General features: G+C 38.3%; 2 protein-coding genes across 4 annotated transcripts in view; both read right to left on the reverse strand.

Annotated features, from left to right (window-relative positions):
* The window catches only part of LOC104443244 (disease resistance protein RUN1-like), a 52035-nt gene that overhangs the window by 23584 nt on the left and 4840 nt on the right, over window positions 1-23611 (reverse strand). The window contains exons 5-7 of one of the 3 annotated variants that reach the window (XM_039311653.1): window positions 23316-23431; window positions 23044-23175; window positions 21628-21900 (exon numbers count right to left, since the gene is read on the reverse strand). The gene's annotated coding sequence lies outside the window, so the exon portion shown is untranslated. Of the gene's footprint in view, window positions 21901-23043; window positions 23176-23315; window positions 23432-23611 lie in introns of those variants that run through there. The other 2 variants (XM_039311655.1, XM_039311654.1) reach the window with 2 other exon arrangements.
* Window positions 19091-21623, reverse strand: LOC104425481 (CDK5RAP3-like protein; the record flags this gene model as incomplete). The annotated part of the gene is given in 8 exon segments (XM_039310937.1): window positions 19091-19442; window positions 19625-19757; window positions 19936-20144; window positions 20299-20814; window positions 20903-21052; window positions 21166-21301; window positions 21416-21510; window positions 21600-21623. Coding segments are annotated over 8 exon segments (1395 nt in total), but the record flags the coding sequence as incomplete, so codon positions are not given.

Raw genomic sequence — 23611 nt, forward strand, 5'->3', positions numbered from 1 at the left:
GTGAAATAAATTACAAGAAATAATAATTTCAGAAGTCTACTAAATCATGTTGGTAAGATATTGTTGTTACATTGAAAGTGACTATTGCCTCTTGAATTATAATGGACAAATTTTAGTTTGATTAAAGTGAAAAATTCAAAGCCAATTTTTTTTCAAAAGAATGTTATGATAGATGTCACTCATTGAGAGTGCCACATGTCGGCCATCCACTAAAAGCAGCCACTTATAGAAATTGTTTTGGAGCACGATTTTACATTTATCTAACGTCTATTTTAGATCTATACACTGGATAGATTTTATAAGCTTAATTCTAAGCTCTAAAAAATAACGCTTTCTCTTTATGTGCAAACATTAACAATTTGCTTTTCATTAACTTATGGACTTTAACAAAAATAACTTATTTAATTATGGAACCCTTATGCTCTTACTTCTTCTTCTTCTTGTCGACTTTTGGCCTAAATGTTCTAAGTACTATTGGTTTTGCAATTTTTTAATTAGACAACTTATTATAATGATAAATAGTTTAATTATGGGACATCCTGTTCCACTTGTATTTAATTTTTCTTAAGCCAATTTGCAATTTCTGAAGCAAGCAACACAAAATACGACATGGTATAGAAATTAAACCAAAAAGGAGAAAATAAAAGGAAAATAACTTGGAGATCAATAAAGGGCATGCCAACTCCTTAGACGCTCCCTCTCCATGCAGCAAAATATTTACATTATAGATTGCTAGTCAGAAGGGCCATGTTTTCCTTATTCTCTACTATGACTTTGATTGATGGGTTGCAAATATGAAGGCTCGCATTTAATTTTAGTTTACATTACAATCCATAATATGTCACCAATCAAAGATATGGTTTGAGGAAATTTTCTCCAACTAGATATGGAGGAAAATATTGGGGATGATTAAATGCAACTACATTGCTTAAAAATGAGGAAATCCACTTATAATTAGATAAATTATCATTGCACTCTTAGGTTTCACAGGTTTCGTGAGTGTGAAATCTCATTCTTACATTTAGGGAGAATTTTATTTTACCCTCTTAACTTTGAAATTGGTGCACAACAAACTTTGAGCTTCATAAGGTTGCATACCCCTCCCTCAAACCCGAACTTGTACAATGTTATGCTTTTATCCCGAAAATCTTTTTACTTAACATGTGCCATGCACATGCCTTTAAAGGGGTAAATAAGTTACGTATGTATAATCTAAGATCATTTGTCCAATTATATACATCCTATATTAGAAGATAGATCCTTTATAAGGTGAGCATCAATTGTCTCCATTGTTATGGATTCCAGGTATGATTAGATGTTTTGTTGCATTTGTGTCGCTATCAAAGTGTTCAATCTCATTAATAGAAGTGGGGTTTAGGAGAATCTGCGGAATTTGCAATGAAACCGATATAATCAAATAGGTTTCAATATGGTATTAGAGGTGATGGTGCAATTTATACGCTCCAAAAGTCCAGAACCGGCAAGTAAAGAGGGTTTTCCAGGATTTGGGGTGCTAATAATCCTACACCTAACAAAGCTCTTCCTCTTTATATTAACAGATACCAACCTTTTGAAGGCGACAAACTCATTCAAATTCTAGTTTTGCAATTGTGTGTGTGTGTTTTTTTTTTTTTTTAAACTACGAAAATGTTGACAGAATGTACTTTGTCTTGTAACCTAGGTAATTTTATATCAAATGTGTTGAGCTGCGCTTGTGACGTTGTTAACAAAAGAAATTTACCTTCTCTTCACGCACTATGTCAACGAGTCATGTGATCAAGTCACTAAGGGCACGTTTGGTAACCATTCTGTTTCGGGAAACAATTTTTTGATTAAAAATGATTTTTTTATTCTATTCTCAAGATAGAAATGCATTTTGTAAGATTTTTAAATTCTTTTGTTTCTTTAAATTTTTTAATAATTTATTTTTTTACTACTTTTTCTTTTTCTCTTCTTCCTCCTTCTTCTTTATAGCCAGTCATTGGCCACCGCCATGGCCGGTGATCGGCTGGACGAGTTATGGCAAGCTCGTTGAAGCCTCGCCTAGCCAAGGCAAGCCTTGGCCTCACCCAAGCAGCATGAGGTCAGCCTTGCCCTGGCCTGGTAAGGCCGAGCCTCGTCATGGTTGTGCGAGGCTCGAGCTCGGCCGCACCGAGCTACCTCAACTTGGAGGTGGCTCAGTGAGGTTGACTTTGCCCAACCAACCCTCGCCTAGCCACAAAGAGGCTCGGGGAGCGTTGCCAGCCCTCGTCTGGCCAATTGCCAGTCATAGCCGAGGCCAGCGATTGGCCAAAGGGAAGAAGAAGAAAGGGGAAGAAGAAGAGAAAAGAAAGAGAAAGAAAAAAAATAACCGATTCTAGGAATTGTTCTTGGGAACAAGAAGCTAAGGCAATGTTTGGTAACCATCCAAATAGTGTCGATTCGATTTTTTGTTCTCGTGGTCGGTTTGGGAACAAAATCGTGTTTGGTAAAAATTTTGTTCTTGGGAACAAATTTTTTTTTTTGTTTTTAAAAGTAGATTTGGAACAGAATCAAGAATAACAAAAAAAAAATTGATTCTTGTTTTGGGAACAAATCTAAGAATCAAAACCAATTCTTCTTCCATTTTCTCTTCTTCTTCTTCTTCTTCTTCTTCTCTTTTCTTCTTTTTTCATCGACCACCATCCCACACCACCATTCACCATAGTCGCCGCCGTCCGCCGCCATCGCCGATCGCCGGCAATCGATTCCGGTGAGCTTATCGAAGGCTCGCCCCAACCAATGCGAGGTCTAGCGAGCTCGGGAGGCAAGCCTAGCCACCAGGCGAGGCTCGGCCGACGAGGGTCGGCCTTACCAAGGGCTGGCAATGCTTCGGTGAGGTCGCTAGCTAGAAGAAGAATAGGAGAAAAGGAAAAAAAATTGAAAAAAAATGAAAAAGAAAAGAAAAGAAAAAGTAAAAAATTATTTAAAATTAAAAGAAATTTATTTGGAATAGAATCAATGAGCACGATACCAAACACAATTCTATTCCAGAATTAGAAATTTTGGACATTTACCAAACGGCTTAAAATACTTAAAAATTGTTCGCGGGAACCAAAAAAAAAAAAAATCATTTCTTATCGAATCTGTTCTCAAGAACGGAATCGTTACCAAACGTGCTCTAATTTTTTTCTACTTTTTAACCCTGTTCCAAATCTATTCTCGAGAATAAAAATTTTGCAAATGGATTTCTGTTCTTTTTTGTTCTAGAGAACAAAAAAATAGAAATAGTTGTTCCCCATAAGATTAATAAACAGAGCCTAAATGGCAAGTATCATGCAAGTATTCAAGCCCAAAGCGAAGGAAGGAATTTAAGAAGCTTGATAAGAGATTATTGGTGCGAGTACACCCTTTGAAGAGATGACATGTTGTTTCGGGAAGGCATAATAATAGCATGTGACGGGTGATTTGAGGAACTTCACAAAAATCATATGTATGCAAAGTCGGCAATTTATGACAACACGAGGGCAAGAGCTCTATTGATGATTTAGTGCAAGGAGCCAACTTAAATTTATGCTTGTTTGTGGAAACTAAGGATTTCGGCAGTTGCAAATTAAGTTCAATGGTACTGGTAAACAAAAGAAAAAACTTACTTCTTCGGTTTTCTTTGGATAATTAACTTAGTTTCATGGTTAAACATCAGCGAATATAGATTTCTAGACATTCCTAACACGTTGTTTATTCATAATTCGCTCAACATAACATTGCCAAATTAATAGGTTTTAAATTCCCTCTTAAATGTGATGTAGAACCCATCTATTTCCATTGAACTCTAGTGAGAGAGGGGAGAGTGTACTTAATTGATCCAGTGTGATATTAAGGAATGAAAACTCAAAATCATCGCGAGTGAAGGTATTTCATTAGAGGATATAGTGGAATTACCATCAAAAGAGTAATATTATGATTACAAAATGTGCCATATTTTCCTATAACCTTGTTAGAGGAAATTCCCTTTGATTATACCTTTGATTGGTGGGTTATAAACATAGACATCACTTACATTTAGTTTTAAAAAAGTTTACATATGGCCAATGTCTATAACTTATAATCTATCAATTAAAAAGAATGGTTGAAGAAGATATTGCCCTTGGAAAGTTGGCCCATTGAGTGGTGTCCCAAATGGTGCATTGGTCATGGATGAATGTGCTAAAACGACCAACATAAATCTTATCACATAAATTTTGCGAAATCATCTTTGCTAACTACTCTTTGACATCAATAATCACAACGTTGTCCCTTTTACGTAGACGTCGTAGAGACGACAGCAAGGCGGACAAGTTGGTGCCATCTGTGAATGTTGTACAATATTGTGAAGACTGAAAGGCAACATAAACCTTATAAGCAGGAGAAATCATATGATTTTTCTGTTTCCTTTTACAAATCATACAACAGGAGACTCTACAACGAGCACCAGCATTTCCTTGAACCTGCCCAGGATTGGTTACCTGGGGATCGGCTTCACGAGGATCAGGCGTGCTGGCCGTCTTCTCTTAAGGAGAAGTTTGTGGCTGGTCTAGCAGTGGGGTTAGAATCTTTTTCAAAGCCTAGCCCTGCCTTTATGGAAGACAGACACGAAGGGTCTCCCACCCAAGGGCGGGTCCCTCCGCCTATTTCTTTCCTTGAGCAGTTTAAAGACCTGCTCAGGTCTGGAGAAATCATATGATTTTTCTGTTTCCTTTTACAAATCATACAACAGGAGACTCCATGTCAGAGTAAATTGTCTCCCATGCACCATCGTTTTCATGGTTATAACATTTTAGGTTTAGGTTTAGGTACGTAGGTATGAAGGAAATTGAAACGTACTTGGAGGTTAGTCGATAGGAATTTGTTTGGTTCAAAACAATTAGGCTTTGCCATACATATATGTTTTTGAGAAAACTATCCAAAAAATCATAGACTTATTATATGACGGTTGATTCAATCATAAACTTTTTAATCTTCCTAAAACTTTTCACGATTTGCCAATTTAATTCTTTCAATTAATTTTGATTGAAAATCGCTGAATTGACGGTCATGCCACGGTAAAAGATAAAACTGCTTGGTTGATTTAAAAAAAAAAACTTTGTATGTAATTATCGATGGTAGGTTATAAATATCTACATTATACTCTTTGTAAAATAAAAAATAAATAAAAAACTAAATGTTCTGCGCAAGATTATCCTTACCTTTGAAATTCCAGTAAATTTATCTTTCCTGCAATTTAATTTCCAGGCATTTATTTTCCAATCCAACATCAACAAACAACCATTGTATAATCTTTATGGATTCAATTTGATCCATATTTAAAAATATTTTACTTTTTTGAGGGATGCACGCATCCACAAAGCATGACACCTCTTCTCCTCTCCGTTCATGAATTAACATTGTTTTGGCATAAGGCTGAATGGAAACAGGAATTTCTGATCGTTCTTTCTTTGACGAAAAAGGGGCGAGTGAGGCATATTTTATCTTCTCGACGTAATGCACAGCCTAAAAAACTCATTGATTAATGTGTATAGGTGTTCTTATGTTCCCATTTTACTTCTGTATTTTACGTTAGCTAAGACAAGGCTACTTATCATGGGTATTGGGCAATTGTGCTCATTCCTTTATGTTTACTCATGCAGCTAAAGTCATAGAGCGAAGCTGCGCGAACACCGTATACGTACATGACAGGCTTATCAGAGTGAAGCCTTAGAAAGCTGTTCCACACTTTGAGCCGCCACACCCACCAGAAACAGAATTCAAGGACTGTATCCACTAACCTCATGAGTTGCTAGAAGTTGAGGGACGATGATGTCTTGGTGATGAAAATCGACATTTTGAAGTTTTTGGAGAATAACACGATAACTGGTGAAGCTCTGCTGCAGATCCGCAATTGTACACTGGTTTCTTGGTTTTGCTGGAAATTATTTGCTTCTAGCTTTGGATTGCATCTGGAAGGACGTTCTCATTGCACAAACTTCACTTCAGCGTCGGGGTTCAATCATGTTCTTTTCTTGGGGGGTTGATGAAGAAAATCTCGCACGTCCTTTACTTTCTGCTGTCTACTAATTCTTCTTCCCATTTCTTTCTTTCCTTGTTTCCTTTCAAGACATGCCCTTGGTGTAGATGCCTGCGAACAAAAGAATGTTGGGGCCAGTTTGATTATGATCCAGTGACATTGTTTCTCCAGTTCAAATCAAGGAATCCTTTAGATATGATATCAAATGGACTCTGTTCTATTATTGATCAAAGATCACTTTATGAAAAGTAGGAACCGTAGTTCAAAGAAGGAGAAAGAGTCCTTGACCCGCAACAAATAGAGGAGAAGCTATCATCACTGTTAAGGAAATAAGAACAACTCAGCCAACGCAAAGTGACTACTCTGCTGTCACAACTTCAACAAAGGAAGATAATGAAAGTGAAAGGGCTGCAGCTATTGTAAAGATCAGAGGAAGTATAGCACAAAGCGAAGCACACAAGTCAGGGGAGACTATTTGACTGGGAAAGCCACGTCACGAAGTGAGTCGGTGATGAAGACCTCAATTTACACGTGTGCTATTATTCAGTTTGCTTTTCTGTTTTTAAGTTCAGTTTTTCCTTTTTTTCTTCTTTTTAGAAAATTCTTCTTAGCCGCTTCGCTGAGTTTATAAGATAGAGTGAGAAACAGAGCATGCCATTAAAAACGTGCTCTGTGATGTATAGCATATATTGTGTAAATACAGAGAGAGAAGAAAGTTTCATAATCATTCTTCAATCTTCATTCATCTTGTTCATCTTCACATGGTATCAGAGCATGGTCGATCATCCTTATTGGATAGTTTGCATGAGCATTTGATCGCTTGTAAAATCAAATCGAAGGTGCTGTAGCTGTAGAAGCAGTTCTCTGCTTGCCAGATCCGGTCCTCTGATTGCTGAATCTGACTTGATCCGAAGCCGACGGCAACCGCGGTGATGACGGTGGCGAATCACCCTTGGAAATCAAAGATTGATGGTCAGGGATCGCGAGGGGGTTCTCAATTGCTCTTGGTTCTGGTGGTTCTAAGGGTTTCTCGATAGATCTCTCTCGATTTGGGGCGAAGATTGGCAACATCGGTGATATTGGCCACGGCGGTACAACAATTCCCACTCTGTGGCTCGATTCGGCTCTCCATCGGATTTGCTCTCTTCTTCTCGATCGCTCTCGAGGATCAGTGTCACTCGATTGGGAGCTCGAAGTGCGAAACTTAGATTTGTGCCAAGTTTGAAGGTCTTGACTCGGCTTCGAAGGTAGAGATCTGAGGCCAATCAGCAGTGGTTATAGCAACGGCGGTGGCTTCCGTTTCTCCGGTGATTCCTCGTTGAGGGATGAAATTCAATTCAGACTCCCCTATTCATCCATTGAAGTTGCAGATTCAACCAAAGCCACTTCCTAGCACCACCAGCTTCATAGTCACAGTAAGTGCTATGTTCATCCCTAATTTGCATGCTTTATTTCTGTTGAAGGTAGAGACCAAGTGCTTGATTACTCCTGTATGAAATCCAGTGATGTTTGAGTCTCTGTGATAAGTCTGAACTTCACTGATCACAGCAAATCAAAGTCGCTATTGATCATTCTCGTTTGTTGATTTGGAGATTTCAAAGTGTTTTAAAATCACCATTATCATCGTCTTCTTCAAAGATGTGAGAACACGAAGATGACAACAAGAACACAAAAGTACCCTTTCCCAATACATGTCAATATTTCCAATTTTGTCACAATCAAACTTGCTGAAGATGATTTTCTGTTATAGTTTCACAGATTTCTTCAAAGCCAAGAACTTTTTGGCTTCATTAATGGTGAAATTCCATCACCTCCTCAAATGTTATAGATTGAAGTTGAAGGGTGTGAAACTGAAGCTGTAAATCCAGATTACACAGATTGGACAAAAACTGGTTAGCTTGTATCATCATGGATTAGTGGAGCTGTATTTGAAAACATTCTGAGCTTGATCATTGGCTTAGATACATCCTATGAGGTATGGCAAACACTTCTTAATTGTTTTACACAGAACTTAGTTGCTAGAGAGTTTGAATTGAGAGGAAAACTACAAGCCTGCCAAAAACGAGATCGAGTTCTTTCTGTTTATCTCAGAGAATACAAATCCATCTGTGATCAGCTGAATGCTATAGGAAATCCTATAGATGAGATAACCAAAATGTTTGGTGTTTTGGAAGGACTGGGTTCTGAGTATGAAAATTTTCGAACTACTATATATTGCCTGAAACCTCAACCAGAATATGATGAGGTAATAGCACAATTAGAAAGATTTGAAACAAGATTGCAGAACTATTCCAGGAACCAATATAACCCCAATCTAGCTTATTTTGGACAAAGACAATCTGAAATACAGCAAAAAGGAAACACTGACAGAGAATATATCCCTCAGAACTCTGGTTTTGCAGTTCAAAGAAGCAATTACAAAGGGGGACGTAACTATGGTCGATGACGTGCTACTAATGGTAGAGGTCGTGGTTATGGATATTCTGAAGGAAGTTAGAACTACAGAATAAACACCTTGATTCAGGATTAAGGGGATCAGCAGCTTAGACAAAAAATGACTTCCCTGGATCTAGTCAGGGGTTTCGACCATATGCAAGTTACTCACAGAGGTATCAGGACATCAAAACTTATCCATCTTCGACTCTAACCTTCAATAAACATTTGCAGGATGAGAAAATAACGGGAAGTGCTCGACTGGAGTGCCAAATTTGTAAACGTCCAGGACATGATGCACTTCGTTGCTGGTATTGATTTGATAACTCATATCAAGCTGAAGATATTCCAATAGCATTGGTAGCGATGCATCTCGAGGATCCAAAAGGAAATGAGTGGTATCCAAATACTGGTGCTACAGCTCACATTAGTGCAAATCCTAGTATTCTTCATACACTCTCTAAATATAGTGGAATTGATACTGTTATGATAGGAAATGGGTCATGTCTGCCTATTACTTACATTGGTGATACTCTGTTAAATACTAAGGACAACTCATTACCTCTTAATGATGTACTGATTGTTCTAGAAATAAAGAAGAATCTTCTCTCAGTTTCTAAACTAATAGATGACTATCCTTGTTCATTTATCTTTGATAAAACTAGTGTCTATGTAAAGGACAATCACACCAATACAACAATGAAGCTCGGAAGGAAAATTAGAGGACTTTACCGAGTGGACTCACAAACGACAGAAGCATTCTTCACTCAAAGACACAAAGCTGTAGCAGAAGATGTGTGGCACCAGAGATTGGCTCACACAAACTCGAAAATAGTAAAGCATCTACAGAATCAGAAGTTGATTTACTGTAATGCAACAACACAGACTATATGTAGAAGCTGTCAAATAGCAAAGAGTACAGCTTTACCTTTTTCTTTATCAGACACTACATCCAATGTTCCTTTAGAAAAGATACACTGCGACATTTGGGGTCCCTCACCAGTTAGTTCTTTTCAGAAATTTAAGTACTATGTCATCTTTGTAGACAATTTTTCCCGCTATAGCTGGTTGTATCCAATGAAGCTAAAGTCAAAATTCTATGATATCTTTGTTGAGTTTCAGAAACTAGTCAAGAGGCAATTCAATCATAGAATCAAAATTTTTCATTGTGATGGAGGAGGAGAGTTCATAAGCAACAGATTTCAGAATCATTTAAGGAATTGTGGCATAAAACAGTTCATGTCTTGCCCACATACACCAGAATAGAATGGAATCTCAAAAAGGAAACATCGTCATATAGTTGAATTGGGTTTAGCTATGTTGTATCACTCTAAAGTTCTATTGAAATTTTGGGTAGATGCCTTCATGACAGCTAACTATATTGTGAATATTCTTCCTACACCAAAGTTACAACTAGACTCACCTTACAGCAAAATTCATCATCATCAGCCAAGCTACGAACATCTAAGGGTCTTTGGATGTGCATGTTATCCTTGTCTTAGACCATATACACAACATAAATTCGATCCCAAATCTCTAACCTGTGTCTTCCTGGAATACAGTGAACGCCATAAAGGGTATCGATGCCTTGTTCCTACTGATGGTTGTATATATATCAATAGACATGTTGTGTTTGATGAGAATTTCTTTCCATTCACAAAGAAATTGACAACTAACTATGAACAGTATACTACTCTGTACAAACAATGGGTAAAAGAAGTTAAACTTCTCGATTCTCCAAGTGTAGCACCTGTAAACAATGGCTTCATTGACCATACAGTAAATTTCCAGTATACTCCTACTTTGGAAGATGATCACATTGATACATCATACATTGTAGGTATGCCACAAATTTCATCTTTCACACAAATGCAATCCGATTTAGTTGCTGAAGAACAATCAAGTCTTACTTCCACAAGTGTCACACCAACCGACATTGTCATTGATCAAGGCCCACACAATTCTATATCTAATCCTCAAGGTACTACTGCTATTCATCATATGCAGACTTGACTAAAATCTGGTATTATAAAACCAAATCCTAAGTATGCATGTTTGGCTGAATATAAAGTGCCTCTGGAACCATGATCAGTTAAATTAGCCTTAGCTGATGAAGGGTGGTACAGAGCAATGCAAGAAGAAATGAATGCTCTGTATGAAAATCAGACCTGGATACTAGTTCCCAGAACTAACTAGATGAATGTTATAGGCTGTAAATGGGTGTTTAAAACCAAATTAGCACCTGATGGTAATCTTGACAGATTAAAAGCTCAGTTAGTTGCCAAAGGGTTTCATCAAGAAGAGGGAGTTGACTTTACTGAAACATTCAATCCTATTGTTAAACATGCTACCATTCGTATAGTACTTTCTCTGGCTATGATGAAAAATTGGCCAATACATCAACTTGATGTTAAAAACGCTTTCCTACATGGAGTCTTAAATGAGACAATGTATATGGAGCAGCCACCTAGGTTTATACATCCTCAAAAATCTCAATGTGTTTGTCTTCTCAAGAGGTCTTTATATGGTTTTCGTTAAGCACCACGTGCCTGGTTTGATAAACTTAGTAATTTTCTTCTTGAAAATGGCTTCTTCTGTAGTACTGGTGACCCATCTCTCTGTGTTCTTCATCTTGGTTGAATCTGATCTTGTTATTACTCTATGTAAACGGCATAATTTTGACTGGCAGTTCGGCTCAGCTTCTAGCTACATTGATCAAGAAACTGAGCCTTCAATTCCACATGAAAGATCTCAGGTATCTTCATTATTTTTTAGGAATTGAAGCCAAATGTACTTCTTAAGATCTATTTCTTTGTTAAACCAAGTATGCCATTGATCTACTTAACAGAGCTCACATGACAGAATGCAAACCTGTCTCAACTCCTTTGCCACTTAGATCAATTGTTATGACAAATGATGATACTCTGTTTGCTGATCCACTTGAGTATAGAAGTATAGTAGGCGGTCTTCAATATTTGATGATCACCCGACCTGATCTTGCCTATGCAACTAATCTGCCATGCCAAAAAATGCAGCATCCAACAATTGCAGACTTTCATAAATTGAAAAGAGTACTTCGGTATGTTAAAGGAACAGCACATCTAGGAATCTTCCTCCATTCTAACAGTTCTACAGCCCTCTACGAATACTTAGATGCCGATTGGGCTGGATGTGCTGACACTAGACGTTCTACTACTGGTTTTTGCACTTATCTTGGCTCTAATCTTCTCTCTTGGTTAACCAAGAAACAACCTACTATATCACGCTCTTCCACAGAAGCTGAATATCGAGCACTTGTGTCAACTACTGCTAATCTTACTTGGGATTAGCTTTGTCCTACGAGATATTGGTATATCTCTCATATCACCCACACTCTTGTTCTGTGATAACAAATTTGCTATTTCTCTTATAGCTAATCCCATCCTATATGCTCGCACTAAGCATATCGAAGTTGATTTTCACTTTGTTCGTGAAAAAGTATCCTCAGGTTCTATAAATGTTCGATATATTCCAAGTCATCTTCAGCTTGCTGACATCTTTACTACGTCCTTATCATGTTGTGCTCACTCTACTATTAGAACCAAATTGGGTATGGGATTCTTAACCCTTCCCAATTTGAGGGGGGTGTTAAGGAAATAAGAACAACTTAGCCAACGCAGAGTGACTACTCTGCTGTCACAACTTCAACAAAGGAAGATAATGAAAGTGAAAGGCCTGCAGCTATTGTAAAGATCAAAGGAAGTATAGCACAAAGCGCAAGGGTCGTCGACCATGACCGAGGGATGTTCCAGTAACTAAAAGTCGCAAGGGTGCAAGTTATCCATCACAAACGAAATCAAGCTCACAAAGTTACCTTTTCTGTTTTCTACGTATGAAAATCAAGAGTCACGAAATTTTTCAACTGAAAGGACCACAGGAAAGTTCTTTACTGGTCAAGTCACTGAATTAGGAATATGGGTCGGCCTCCATCTCATGAGCCTCCGCGCCATAAGGAGAGAAACCAATAATGGCAAAGATGTCAAGGAAGGTCATCGATGGAGGCCCAAGGAACAAATTTTCCAACTAATATATATTTGGTTCAAAACAACCAGGCTTTCCTTATTTTCCTATTTCCTGTTTTCACGTAATTTCGACTCTGCGTTTACCATTTTTACAGCGGATGTTGGGGGTAGAGACCGAGCGCGAAGCCTGGGTTCAAGCCCAAATAAGTGAGTTTCGATATCGACGTATTCAACTTTCTCCTCTTTGAATTGATCGATATAACTAGTCGTTGGCCCCCTGCATTTTACATGAGCATTTTATGACGGAGAACGTGGAAACATTCTTCACAGGGGAAAGATAGCTTTATACGTCTACACACGCCTGGATTCACAAAGATGAAAAGGTACGTTGCAGATTGAGTAAAATTAACTCTGTTGTTCCACAATTTCACTAGACCATCTCTTCATTCACAAGCCAACTTTTATTACTGTTCTGATGTTTCGAGGGAGGAGATTGTGGGGCAGCAAATGCACTCATGTTGGTCTATAATATCGACATTTGCGAAAAAGTGCATACCCAGATTCTCTCTCACAAACCGTGCCGGGACAGTAACTTCACAAATATTTTGGCTTGTCAAATGTACTAAGCCACGGCGATCCTTTAATTTGATCAATTATTCATAGATGGGGACCTGGCAGGTGTTGTGGATATGGCTATTTGAGCCAGGAGTGCAGCCAAAACTTACTGTAACTGCACGGCCAACTTGCAGAACTCCAGAGGGGGAACGTTAACAGGAAGCAAATGCTAAGTCGACATCCTCTCTCTTGTCAAGGAAGCTGCTTCGCTTGCTGGAAGATACCTCCACAACCCCTGAATCTCTGTCCCCGTTCAATGCATATATCAACTTGGATCCCTTCACCTCACTTCATTTTCACCCCTTTCTTCTTTAATTGTTTTTTTGCCTTCCTGCCGTCTGTCTCTGTTCTCGTTCTGTCGCAACAAATGGGAAAAAGAAAAGAGAGTCTAGTAAGGTGCCTTCGTTTTCCTTTCCTGTAGAATTGGAAGATTAATGGAAATTGACAATGGACTTCAAATATAATTGCAGAAACAAGAACATAAATTGGCCACAGAGTTCAAGACCCAAGATCTGTGTCGCCAAACGATGCGAATCGAACATACTACTCTATACTTTGATTTTACCATAAGGGCAACCAAAAAAGACATTTGAATCGTTGATAAACAGCTTTTTGGCATCTAGTCAGCAACAGTCATAGCTATCAAAATACGTTTTCTCTGGAACAAAAGAATTTTGAACGGAAATCCTGAGCTCCATATATGCGTCCTCTATAACTAATGTCAGGATGTTCAATCTTCGGCATTAGGAATCACACAATTATGGTCAATATTTTCCTCAAGTTCATAAGGAAATTGCTTGTCAAGTCTTAATCCTTTAACAAATCAGGAGTTGGATGGATATAATTCCAAAGTCTCAAGCTGCCTGAATTGTCAAGAACAATAACTATACATTGCAACCTTCATAAACTGCATCAATTCAATTAGCTGAAAAACTATCCCTAACATTAACAGCTCCTGCAAATTGGCACCATATGATGAGATCAATTTGTTATCCACATAATCGATTACTATTGACACCAAAATTCTCAGAAAGCAAGGGCAACATCATCCAGCTCTGCCTCATTCCAGTGCCAAAACAAACAAACGGTCCATTTACAGTCACTTCATTATTAGTCTCACATCAGCTCTACATATGGTTCTCTTTGGTTTACATGTCCCAGATTAAAAGGACATGTCTCTTTCATCGTACATACCAAGGTCAGAATTTTTAATTTTCATGCATAATCAATCAAATTGATTTTCCCCTTTTTTTTCCTTTTGTTTGTGATTTTTATCTTTAGTTTCTTAGTGTTGCCAAAATTAGGTGTCAACAATTAGAAACAGAACCATGGCTCGATACCATTGAATGAACCTAGATTTAGAACCAGGAAGGACAAAGTTAGTTTCCTACAAGTATGTCTTCCCACGGTAGGCAAACCTCTCTGTTCAAGCCCTTCAAAGACAGCCTTTTAGCAAGAAACCACTCTGCCCCTCAGTTCACATCCTAGAGACACTCATATAGAATTAGGATGATTCATTTTGTTCAATTTTGGTACTTAAGTGTCACTTTTCAAAATTTTGACACTTAAGTATCCCTCCGTGCCAAGTTTTGGCACTTAGGTATATTTTGTTCATTATTTGTCTTATCTTTTTAGGATTAACATGTTTTATGTGGTTGCAAAATCGATGCTATCCAAATCCTAACCAACTTATTTTTATAAGATATCATGTATTGCATAAGAGTTGTTTTGTAGGTAAAAAAGTTCTCAAATCTACAAGAAAATTTTGTCACCATTAAAAATGGAGAGATTATTTGAGAAAACTCTATAATCTGTTTTGACGTTGACAAAATATTTTCAAAGTCTCGACTTTAGCGTCAAAGTCAAGACCGTCAGACTTTAAGTTCAAAGTCTACCTACACTGACAGATTCCAGACTGAAGAATAAAGACTTATCCAGATACGAAATTATATTTATTTCTTTAAGGATTTGATTCGTATGATTTGTGAATGACCTTATGGCTGGATTTAGCATCTATATTATTGATTATCCTTATTGGAATCAATTCCGATAATCAAATCTTTTGGAAGACGAGTAAACTTGGAAGGTTCTACTTATGGAAACCAAGATCCTGATTGTATGTGTGAAAAGGATTGACGAGCTTTCATCACAAATCTTCAAATGCTCGAGATCTCCTTGATTGATTTTGTCCAACAGGTAGATTGGAAGAATTCCTTTGAAAAGTGCCAACGGTCATGAAGGCATGAAAGAGTATTCAAGGCGGACTCTCTAGTTGTTCGAAAGAGTGTGAAAAAAAAATTTCAAAGTCTGAAACTTCCTAGTTCCTTATTATTTCATTCACTAAGCTCAAAGTTGTATATAAAAGAGAGAAACTCTTAGTGAGACTTTGTGAGAGACCAATAGAGACTCTTCACTGTGAAGTCAAGATTGCAAGCTATAAAATTTCTTTTGTTTCTTAGTGGAATCCAACCAATAGGCTGTTAGTGCGGGAGAGTGGACTTAGTGCGGGAGAGTAGACATAGGCTTGATCTAAGCCGAACCACTATAAATCTTGCGTTCTTATTTTCTTCCATCAACTCCTTTATTTTGATTTGTAAACTCTATTTAACTGGTCCTCCTTTATTTTGTTTGAAGTTTTATCTAATTGCTAAAGTCTGAATTCGTCTGTGATTTTCGAAAGACAAATTATTTATACTAAACTTTGTAAAATTTTTGTTTATGCCTATTCACCTCCCTCTATGTGTTCATATTAGCCCTTTCAGATCTATTATACATAGATGGTGACTTGGCAGGTGCAGTGCAGATGACTATTTGAGGCAGGAGTGCAGCCAAAACTTACTGAACTGCATGGCCAACTTGGAGCGCATTCGGTAACGATTCTGTTTTTAGGAATAAATTCTGATCGAAATTATTCTTTTTTATTCTATTACCGGGAACATATTATGAGCAAAAGAACACGTTCGGTAATTGTACAAAATTTCTGATTTTAGAATAAAAAAATGTCGCGACCTAATTTTTGGGTGACCCACCTAAAACTAGGTTAATGGACTAAGTTTTTACACTTAGCTCGGGTTCTCCCAAGCCCATACTAATTTGCGACTTAAGGTTCAAGTTTTTTTAACATGCAAAAGATTATTATTTAGGAGTCGCCACTAATAGGTTTGGGGTAGGTCGATTAGACACCTAAGTAAAATAAATAGAGATTTATTTTACTCCTACGAACAGGAGAGGGTATGGGGACTTGGTTACACTAGATTTCTCTAATGCCCTTCCGATACCATTTCTTTTTAATTTTTCAAAATATTTTTGCAAGCAGCTAATTTATTTTAATCTAAATTACTATAATGCAAATGTGGTGACCACACGGGTGCTCATCCATTATTAAAACATTCAAATAAAAATAATAAATAAATTGCATAACACAAAGCAAGCAATCACTTTTTTTGGATTTTCTTAAAAATTAGAATTCTTTTATAAAAAATGCATTTTTAAACTAAATGACTTAATCCTATTAATATGCAAATTCTAATTAAATTGGCATATTATGCAAACTAGTTATTATGCACCTCATGACCTAATTTCACTAATGAACAATTTTGATTAAATGATCATATTATGCAAACTAGTTAACATGCGCCTAGTATTTTTGTAATTTTTTATTGGAATTCAGAATTTATGAAAACCATAATTAATCTATCTAAAAAAGGATAATTTTCTAATTTATTCTAGGGATTAATTTGACCTAAACCCTATCCTATCTTAGAAAACTATAGAAAACTATTTTTTTAGAAAATGAGATCGTTGAAATGTGCAAAGATTGTCTTGAATCAATCCTAATTTATTCCTAAAAATGCAATCCTAAAAATGTAATCCTAAGAAAATTCCAATTTACTAAACCTACATGTTTGATTTACTAAATCTATATGCTCATGCAGAATTTTGATTTTTTTTATTTTCTAATTTTGAGTTTTTTTAAAAGATAAGTAATTATTAAATAAATATTAAATCTAAGCTATCAACAAAATAAATAATTAAAATAATCGAAAAAATAACATATTATCTAACAGGTCAAATTAAATATTATCTTAACCTAATTATTATGAAAAATGGATCAAAATAATTAAAAATTTGATCCGTAAAACTTTGGATCAAATTTTTACGGATCAAATTAATAATTATAATGATTTAATAATTAAAATTCTACCAAAAAGCCCAAAAATTAATATAATTAAAAAAAAATCCGATGTCTCTCGAATTAAATTAATAATTATAATAATTTCGGACAAAATCCCTATGGATAATGTCTAAAGAATACAAATAATTAACATTAATATACCATGTTCTAACTTAAACAATAATAACAAAATTTAAAATGAATAAATAAATGACAATAAAAATAATAAAAATAAACTACCTAGGTGAAATTTTAAAAAAAAAAAGAGGAGCGGCGGCGCAGTGGCGTCGAGCTCCGGCGCAGGGGACGGCGGGCAAGGGCGGAGCAGCAATGGCGAGTCGCGGGCCGGCGCGGACGTGTTGGGCGGAGCGGCGGCTTTGCGAGGGGTTGGTGATGCCGAGGGCTCACCGGTGCGGCACGGCGATAATGGCGCGGCGGTGGTGCGGGTTGCTGCGGGTCATAGGTTGCTGCGCGGCGACGCTCGCGGGTGCTGGTGCGCGGAGGGAGCGGGGCGCGGCGATGAACTCAAACTATCGGCGAAGGGAGAGCAACGAACAGGTGAGCTACTTCGGGGTAGGCGTTCGTGAGTCACTAGCAGAGGCGGGAGCAGCAGATCTGGACAAAGACGGGGCCAGCGGCGCCGAGGGTTGAGGCGCGGTGCTACACATCGAGGGGCAGAGCCGGCGGGATGACAATGGCGGAGGGGCAAGCCGCGGGTTGAGCGGGCGCTTCGCAGGCGAAGGGGAAGCTCCGGTGGCAATGGGCGGCGGGCGTTCCGGCGTCGGGTTGCAGGCGGGGCCGCAGCCGTGAAGCTGCAGACGTCAGCTCGGTGCAACGATGGGCAGGGGCGTCGGCTAGGGCGCGGGTTGTTGCAGGTGGAGAACGGCGTGCGGCTTCGTGGAGAAGGAACCCACGAAGAAGAAGCACAGTGCACGTCTTTTTCTTTTTTTCTTTTTTGTTTTTCACTCTCTCACCTCACGTCACTCAGGCCTCTCTCTGTCGCTGCACTCCCTGCCTTCACGTCTTTTCTCAGCTTTCTCTCTTTTCTTTTTTTGACTTTTTGACTTTTCCCTTCTCCGAAGCGTTTTTGTTTTTTTTTTTTTCTTTTGTATTGCTCCTTCCCTAAGAACTAGGGGGAGGTGTAAAATACCTGGAAACCGACCGCCCTGGAGCAGGGCCAAACCGCCTGAAACCGGCGGTTGCGAGATAACTCGGTCTATTCCCGGTTGCCCAATTTATGAAAATCGATGGGTACCGGTCCGGTTCCCTGCCCATGGGCGGATCCACCCGCCCGCCCACCCTGAGCCGGACCGGAACCTTTTTAATATTAAAAAAAAATTACTAAAAGAAACCCTAGATCTCACTCACTCCCTTCGTCTTCGGCTCCTAATCCTATTACCATTTCGTTGCGTTGAGTGGGATTGAATCAGCATCGATTCCTTCCAGCATTGCCCACTCGGCTGCGCATACTTCAATCAAATCAATTTCCCCCATTTTCATTTTTCTTTTTATTTGTTCGACCAATGCCCGTGGATGGAAAGCCATACTTCTAGTGAAAAATCATATTATATTTTATTATATTTTCAATTTCAAAATAATTCCTTTCATGCGCCGTAATAAAAATATTAACTAATCAATTTTTTATTTGAACAGAATCGTTTAGCAACCAATACGGCCACCACAAGATCCACGCGAGAACGATCGTGGCTTCCACCGTATGTCTAGAGAATCCCGACTCGAGAACCCTTTCGCAGGTCAAGAGAGCCATCGCGCAAAGGAATCTTTAACGAGTAGAAAGGGGCAGGCTTCTTCCTTTCGAGCAACCACTCGGAGCATATAGGCACACGGGCAAAGGGAGAAAATGCGTCAGCTGCTGCAATGGTCAATGGTGTAGCATGTAGTAGAACGTCTGTGAAAAGGGTACCACAAAGAATGCTGCGTTCTAAAAGAAAGAGCTTCCTAAAACCTAACTTAACAGTTCTCTATCACCACAGGGTAGACTTAACTCGATTGAGAATCATTCCAGGAATAAACCACCAACAACACCCACCCCTCCCCAACTCTTCACTCATGTGATGTCTAAAGCCTATGCACCAATTCCGGTATTCAACAAGGTATTGATCTCTCCGATGATGTTGACCGGTCTTCCGTCGAACATGGATGAAAGTGTGGTCTCGCAAAGCTTCTTGAGCTCCCTGGTTTTCCGAAGAGCAGCTTCCTGTAGCCAACACCAAAACCACACAGAATTACTGGAAAAATCTAATTTTGAGAAAACAAGAGGTTTTGAACGGAGGTCAGAGCTGTCTTCATATATATATATATATAGAGGATACATTAGATCTCTGCTCTTGAGACAATTTAGGACATGCGGCAAAGGAGCTATCAAGAAAAGGAACTTACTTGCTTTGGCCAGGATGAAGATAACGAGTTCTGCAGCTCCATGTGTCTAGCAGCAACGTCCTTTAACCCCTCTTTCAACTTAACTTCATGGTGCTTTTTTTCCTCAAGCGAACTCACCAATCTGTCCAGAAATCTACAATTCGGAGAAACAGAGTTATTAAAGTATGTTCCCCTTGAAATATAGGAAATAGAAAGTAGACTGGCAACTCTCCAACTTCCTATAGTAAAAGTGATGAACTTCATACACTTTGAAAAACTGAATAGAAATTGCAATGAAGAGACCATCAATCTGAAAGAATATCTGAAAGCACCTTTTGGAGTTCAATATCATGATTAAGTCTCGAGTTTTCCTGTTTGTCAACAGAGAAATGGCCAGTGAAACGTCTGAAACCATTGTCTCGATGGCATCAACCACAAACTGCTGTAGAACAAAGGGAGCAACTGACTGGACTTGATGCTGCAAAGATAATGTCTCTCGATTCCTCAACTCTGCTAATCGCTGATGGAGAAAGGCTTTGATCTGATGAGAGTACCAAATTAGGCAAGAACAAGAGATGTTGTCCAAAACAATGTCAGTACAATCTTTGCAAGACACAATAAATCAGGGAGGTGACCATGAGATGAACCATAAATTGGGAAAGGACAATTGAACGACGTAACAAACTACACACTACCTCATTGAGATCATCGAGAATCTTATTTCTATACTCAGTATCTAGAAGCTGGCTTCAACCTTCCTTTGTTTCTGCAGCTTGTGCAATAGTTGGTGAATTAACTGCACCTACATTGGGCAAGCTAACATCATCAATGACATCAACTTGAGGTGTTTCAACACTAACATCCCAAGATATCTCTGACACCGATGCGTCCTGTCCAGCATTGCTCAGTTGATTTTGATTAGGCTCGACAGTTTCGTTGACCTCACTTGCTGTGACAATTTCATAAGTACCAAAGCCATTACCGCCATCATCAGTTTCTTCCACAGTCCCAATATCCCAATCAATTGTAGCATTGTCTACCGAGATATCCCAGTCAATATTATCTGCAGCAGCATCCACATCACCTCCTATCTCATTGAAGCCTGATTGAGTATTTGCAGAGTCTGTGATATCAGAGACAGCAGAAACATTCAAAGATGGTGGATTTTCACGAATGTCTATCAAGTTTGGTACAACACTCTTAGGACATATCTGCAAACATGTTTCAAGAAATTAATCTTTATAATCAGACCAAAAACCAATAAATGGATCTTCAATGATTTCTAATTTACTGCCTTACATCCTTCTCTGTGTGAGCATCTTTCACAAAATTTGAGTAATACTCAATAGCTTGAGACACCGAGTCGCTGTTGATCACTTCCAGAATTCTGCTAAATGTGCTCGGAAGTGATTTTGCAGTTTCCAAAAGTTCAAACCTCACATTTGTTCCCTGAAAAGCATACATGGATGCCCTTTAATCCTATCTAAAGGAAAGGTTGCTATTCTTTAGCTTGGTAGAAGCACAAACCCAATATCTTAATAGACTAGATTCAAAAGTTGAACCTGCAAACCAAGCTCTTGACAAGCCTCCACATATTTAGCTGCTGACAGAGCTGCACTTCTTTTGATATCAACTTCTCTACGCTCTAGCTCTGCTAGTTGCTGCTGAATCTTCTGAACTTGTTTCCTCTGATAGGGGCTTCACATCGTATTACTTATCAATGATATGATGATGCCTATCACAGAAAAACATATTGCAATGTACTCTACACATCCTATCCTCTCAGAAAATCATATTAAGAAATAGACTTACATTTCATAATTGACATTTTGGATCATTATCTGAGCAGCTTCGCCTAAAAATATATGATCTTTCTCGAAAGAACGAACAATTGTCTCCCAAGCACCCTGCCAAAATTATAAATCCAATGCGAGAATTATCCTTTAGATCACAGAAGAGTGCGTGTGAGTGTGAGAGAGAGAGAAAGAGGTCTTACAGCGGCACCTGATAGCCAGCCACAGAATCAAGCACTATTTGGATGGTTACCAAACACTGCCTTGAAGAACTACAGAGGGCGAACGTTTACAGGAATCAAATGCTAAGTCTAGGATGTTGTCGACATCCTCTCTCTTGTCATGGAAGCTCCAAATGCTTGCCGGAAGATACCTACACAAGCCCTGAATCTCTGTCCTTGTTCAGTGCACATATCAACTTGGATCCCTTCACCTCACTTCATGATCACCTATTTCTTCCGTAACTTTTTTTTCCTTCCTGCTGTTTGTCTGTCTGTTCTCGCCCTGTTGCAACAAAAAGCAAAAAGAAAAGAGAATATTGTAAGGTGCCTTTGTTTTCCTTTCCTGTAGAATTGGAAGATTAATGGAAATTGACAATGGACTTCAAATATAATTGCAGAAACAAGAACATAAAGTGGGCACAAAATTCAACATCCAAGACCTGCGTACTGTTTAGAACGCCAGACAATGCGAATCATACATACTACTCTATACTTCTATCCTTAATTAGCTCTAACAATATTGTGATCAGGGGGAAAGAACTTGATTTTACCGTAGGGCAACCAAAAAAGGCATTTGAAAATATGTTTTCTCTGGAACAAAAGAATTTCGAACGGAAATCCCGAGACTCCGCATATGTGTCCTCTGTTTTTAATATCAGGAGGTTCAATCTTTCAGCATTAGAAATCACATAAATCATGGTTGATATTTTCCTCAAGTTCATAAGGAAATTGCTTGTCAAGCGTTAATCCTTCAACAAATCAGGAGTTGGATAGATACAATTCAAGAGTCTCAGGCTGCCTGAACAGTCGAGAACAATAATTATGAATTGCAACCTGCAAAAACTGCATCAATTCAAATCGCTGCTTCAAAAGCTGAAAAACTATCCCTAAGAAGGGCATTAACAACTCCTGCAAGTTGGTGCAACATCATGAGATCAATTTGTTATCCACAGAATCAATTACCATCAAATCTTTCAGGGTAGTCCTGACCAAAATTCTCACAAAGCAAGAACAACGTCATCCAGCTCTGCCTTCATTCCAGTGCCAAAACAAACAAACAGTCCATTTACAGTCACTTCATTCTTAATCTCACATCAGAACTACCTCCCCATATGGTTCTCTTTGGTTTAAGTGTCCCAGATTAAAAAGACATGTTTCTTTCATCGTACATAGCAAGCTATAGTATATCTTGCTATTTTGAAGGTCCAGAATTAGCATTGGCAGAACAATCACATTGCACAGCGTAAAAAATTTGTAATGCTTGAATGAGTAAAACATAAAATCTGAAGCTGATTTTTCCAGAAGGGATGAATTTGATTCAGCCCTCGGTCAAATTTGACACGTAAATCTCATCAAGAATCCAAAATGGCCCGGTAATCTTGAGAAGATAAGATAGCAGTGTATCAAAAACGTGTTAATAACTAACCGTGAAAAGAATTCTTAAGGGATTGAGATAACTGAAGTTAAGGGGTTTCCTTGAAGACTACAATATGGCTTATTTGAGGCAAACTGTTCTTCCATTTGAGCATCCTCATGGATAAAATGTAATCGAAAATATCTGCGTAGGCAAATAAACAGAACCAAATGGCTGTCAAGGGAGGAAGCAAATCATTCTTCAAACTCGGTACTTCGAGAAAAATACAACTCGGATTTCCTAGTGATAGTCATTGATAGGTTGTCTTGGATCAGCAATCTTACTTGATGGCTATGACATGTAATGTCCTTGAAAGGCATTCCGATGACTTTTTGGCGTCATCCAAACAGTGATTTTTCCGAAGCATTATGCCATCCTCATCCATTAGCTTCCCCTGGTGCTTGAATCACGCAAGAGAAGGAAAACAATACGTTGTCATGGAAAACGATCAAATTCGACCTAATTATGTCATGCAAAGGGAAAGGAGACAAAAGGGAAAATAATCCTGATTAAATATCAAACCTCCTCCTTCGTACGTCGCTAATATCAAATCATTAATACATTAACTATAAACATTTTT

This window comes from Eucalyptus grandis, chromosome 4, assembly GCF_016545825.1.
Source record: "Eucalyptus grandis isolate ANBG69807.140 chromosome 4, ASM1654582v1, whole genome shotgun sequence".
NCBI lineage: Eukaryota > Viridiplantae > Streptophyta > Magnoliopsida > Myrtales > Myrtaceae > Eucalyptus > Eucalyptus grandis.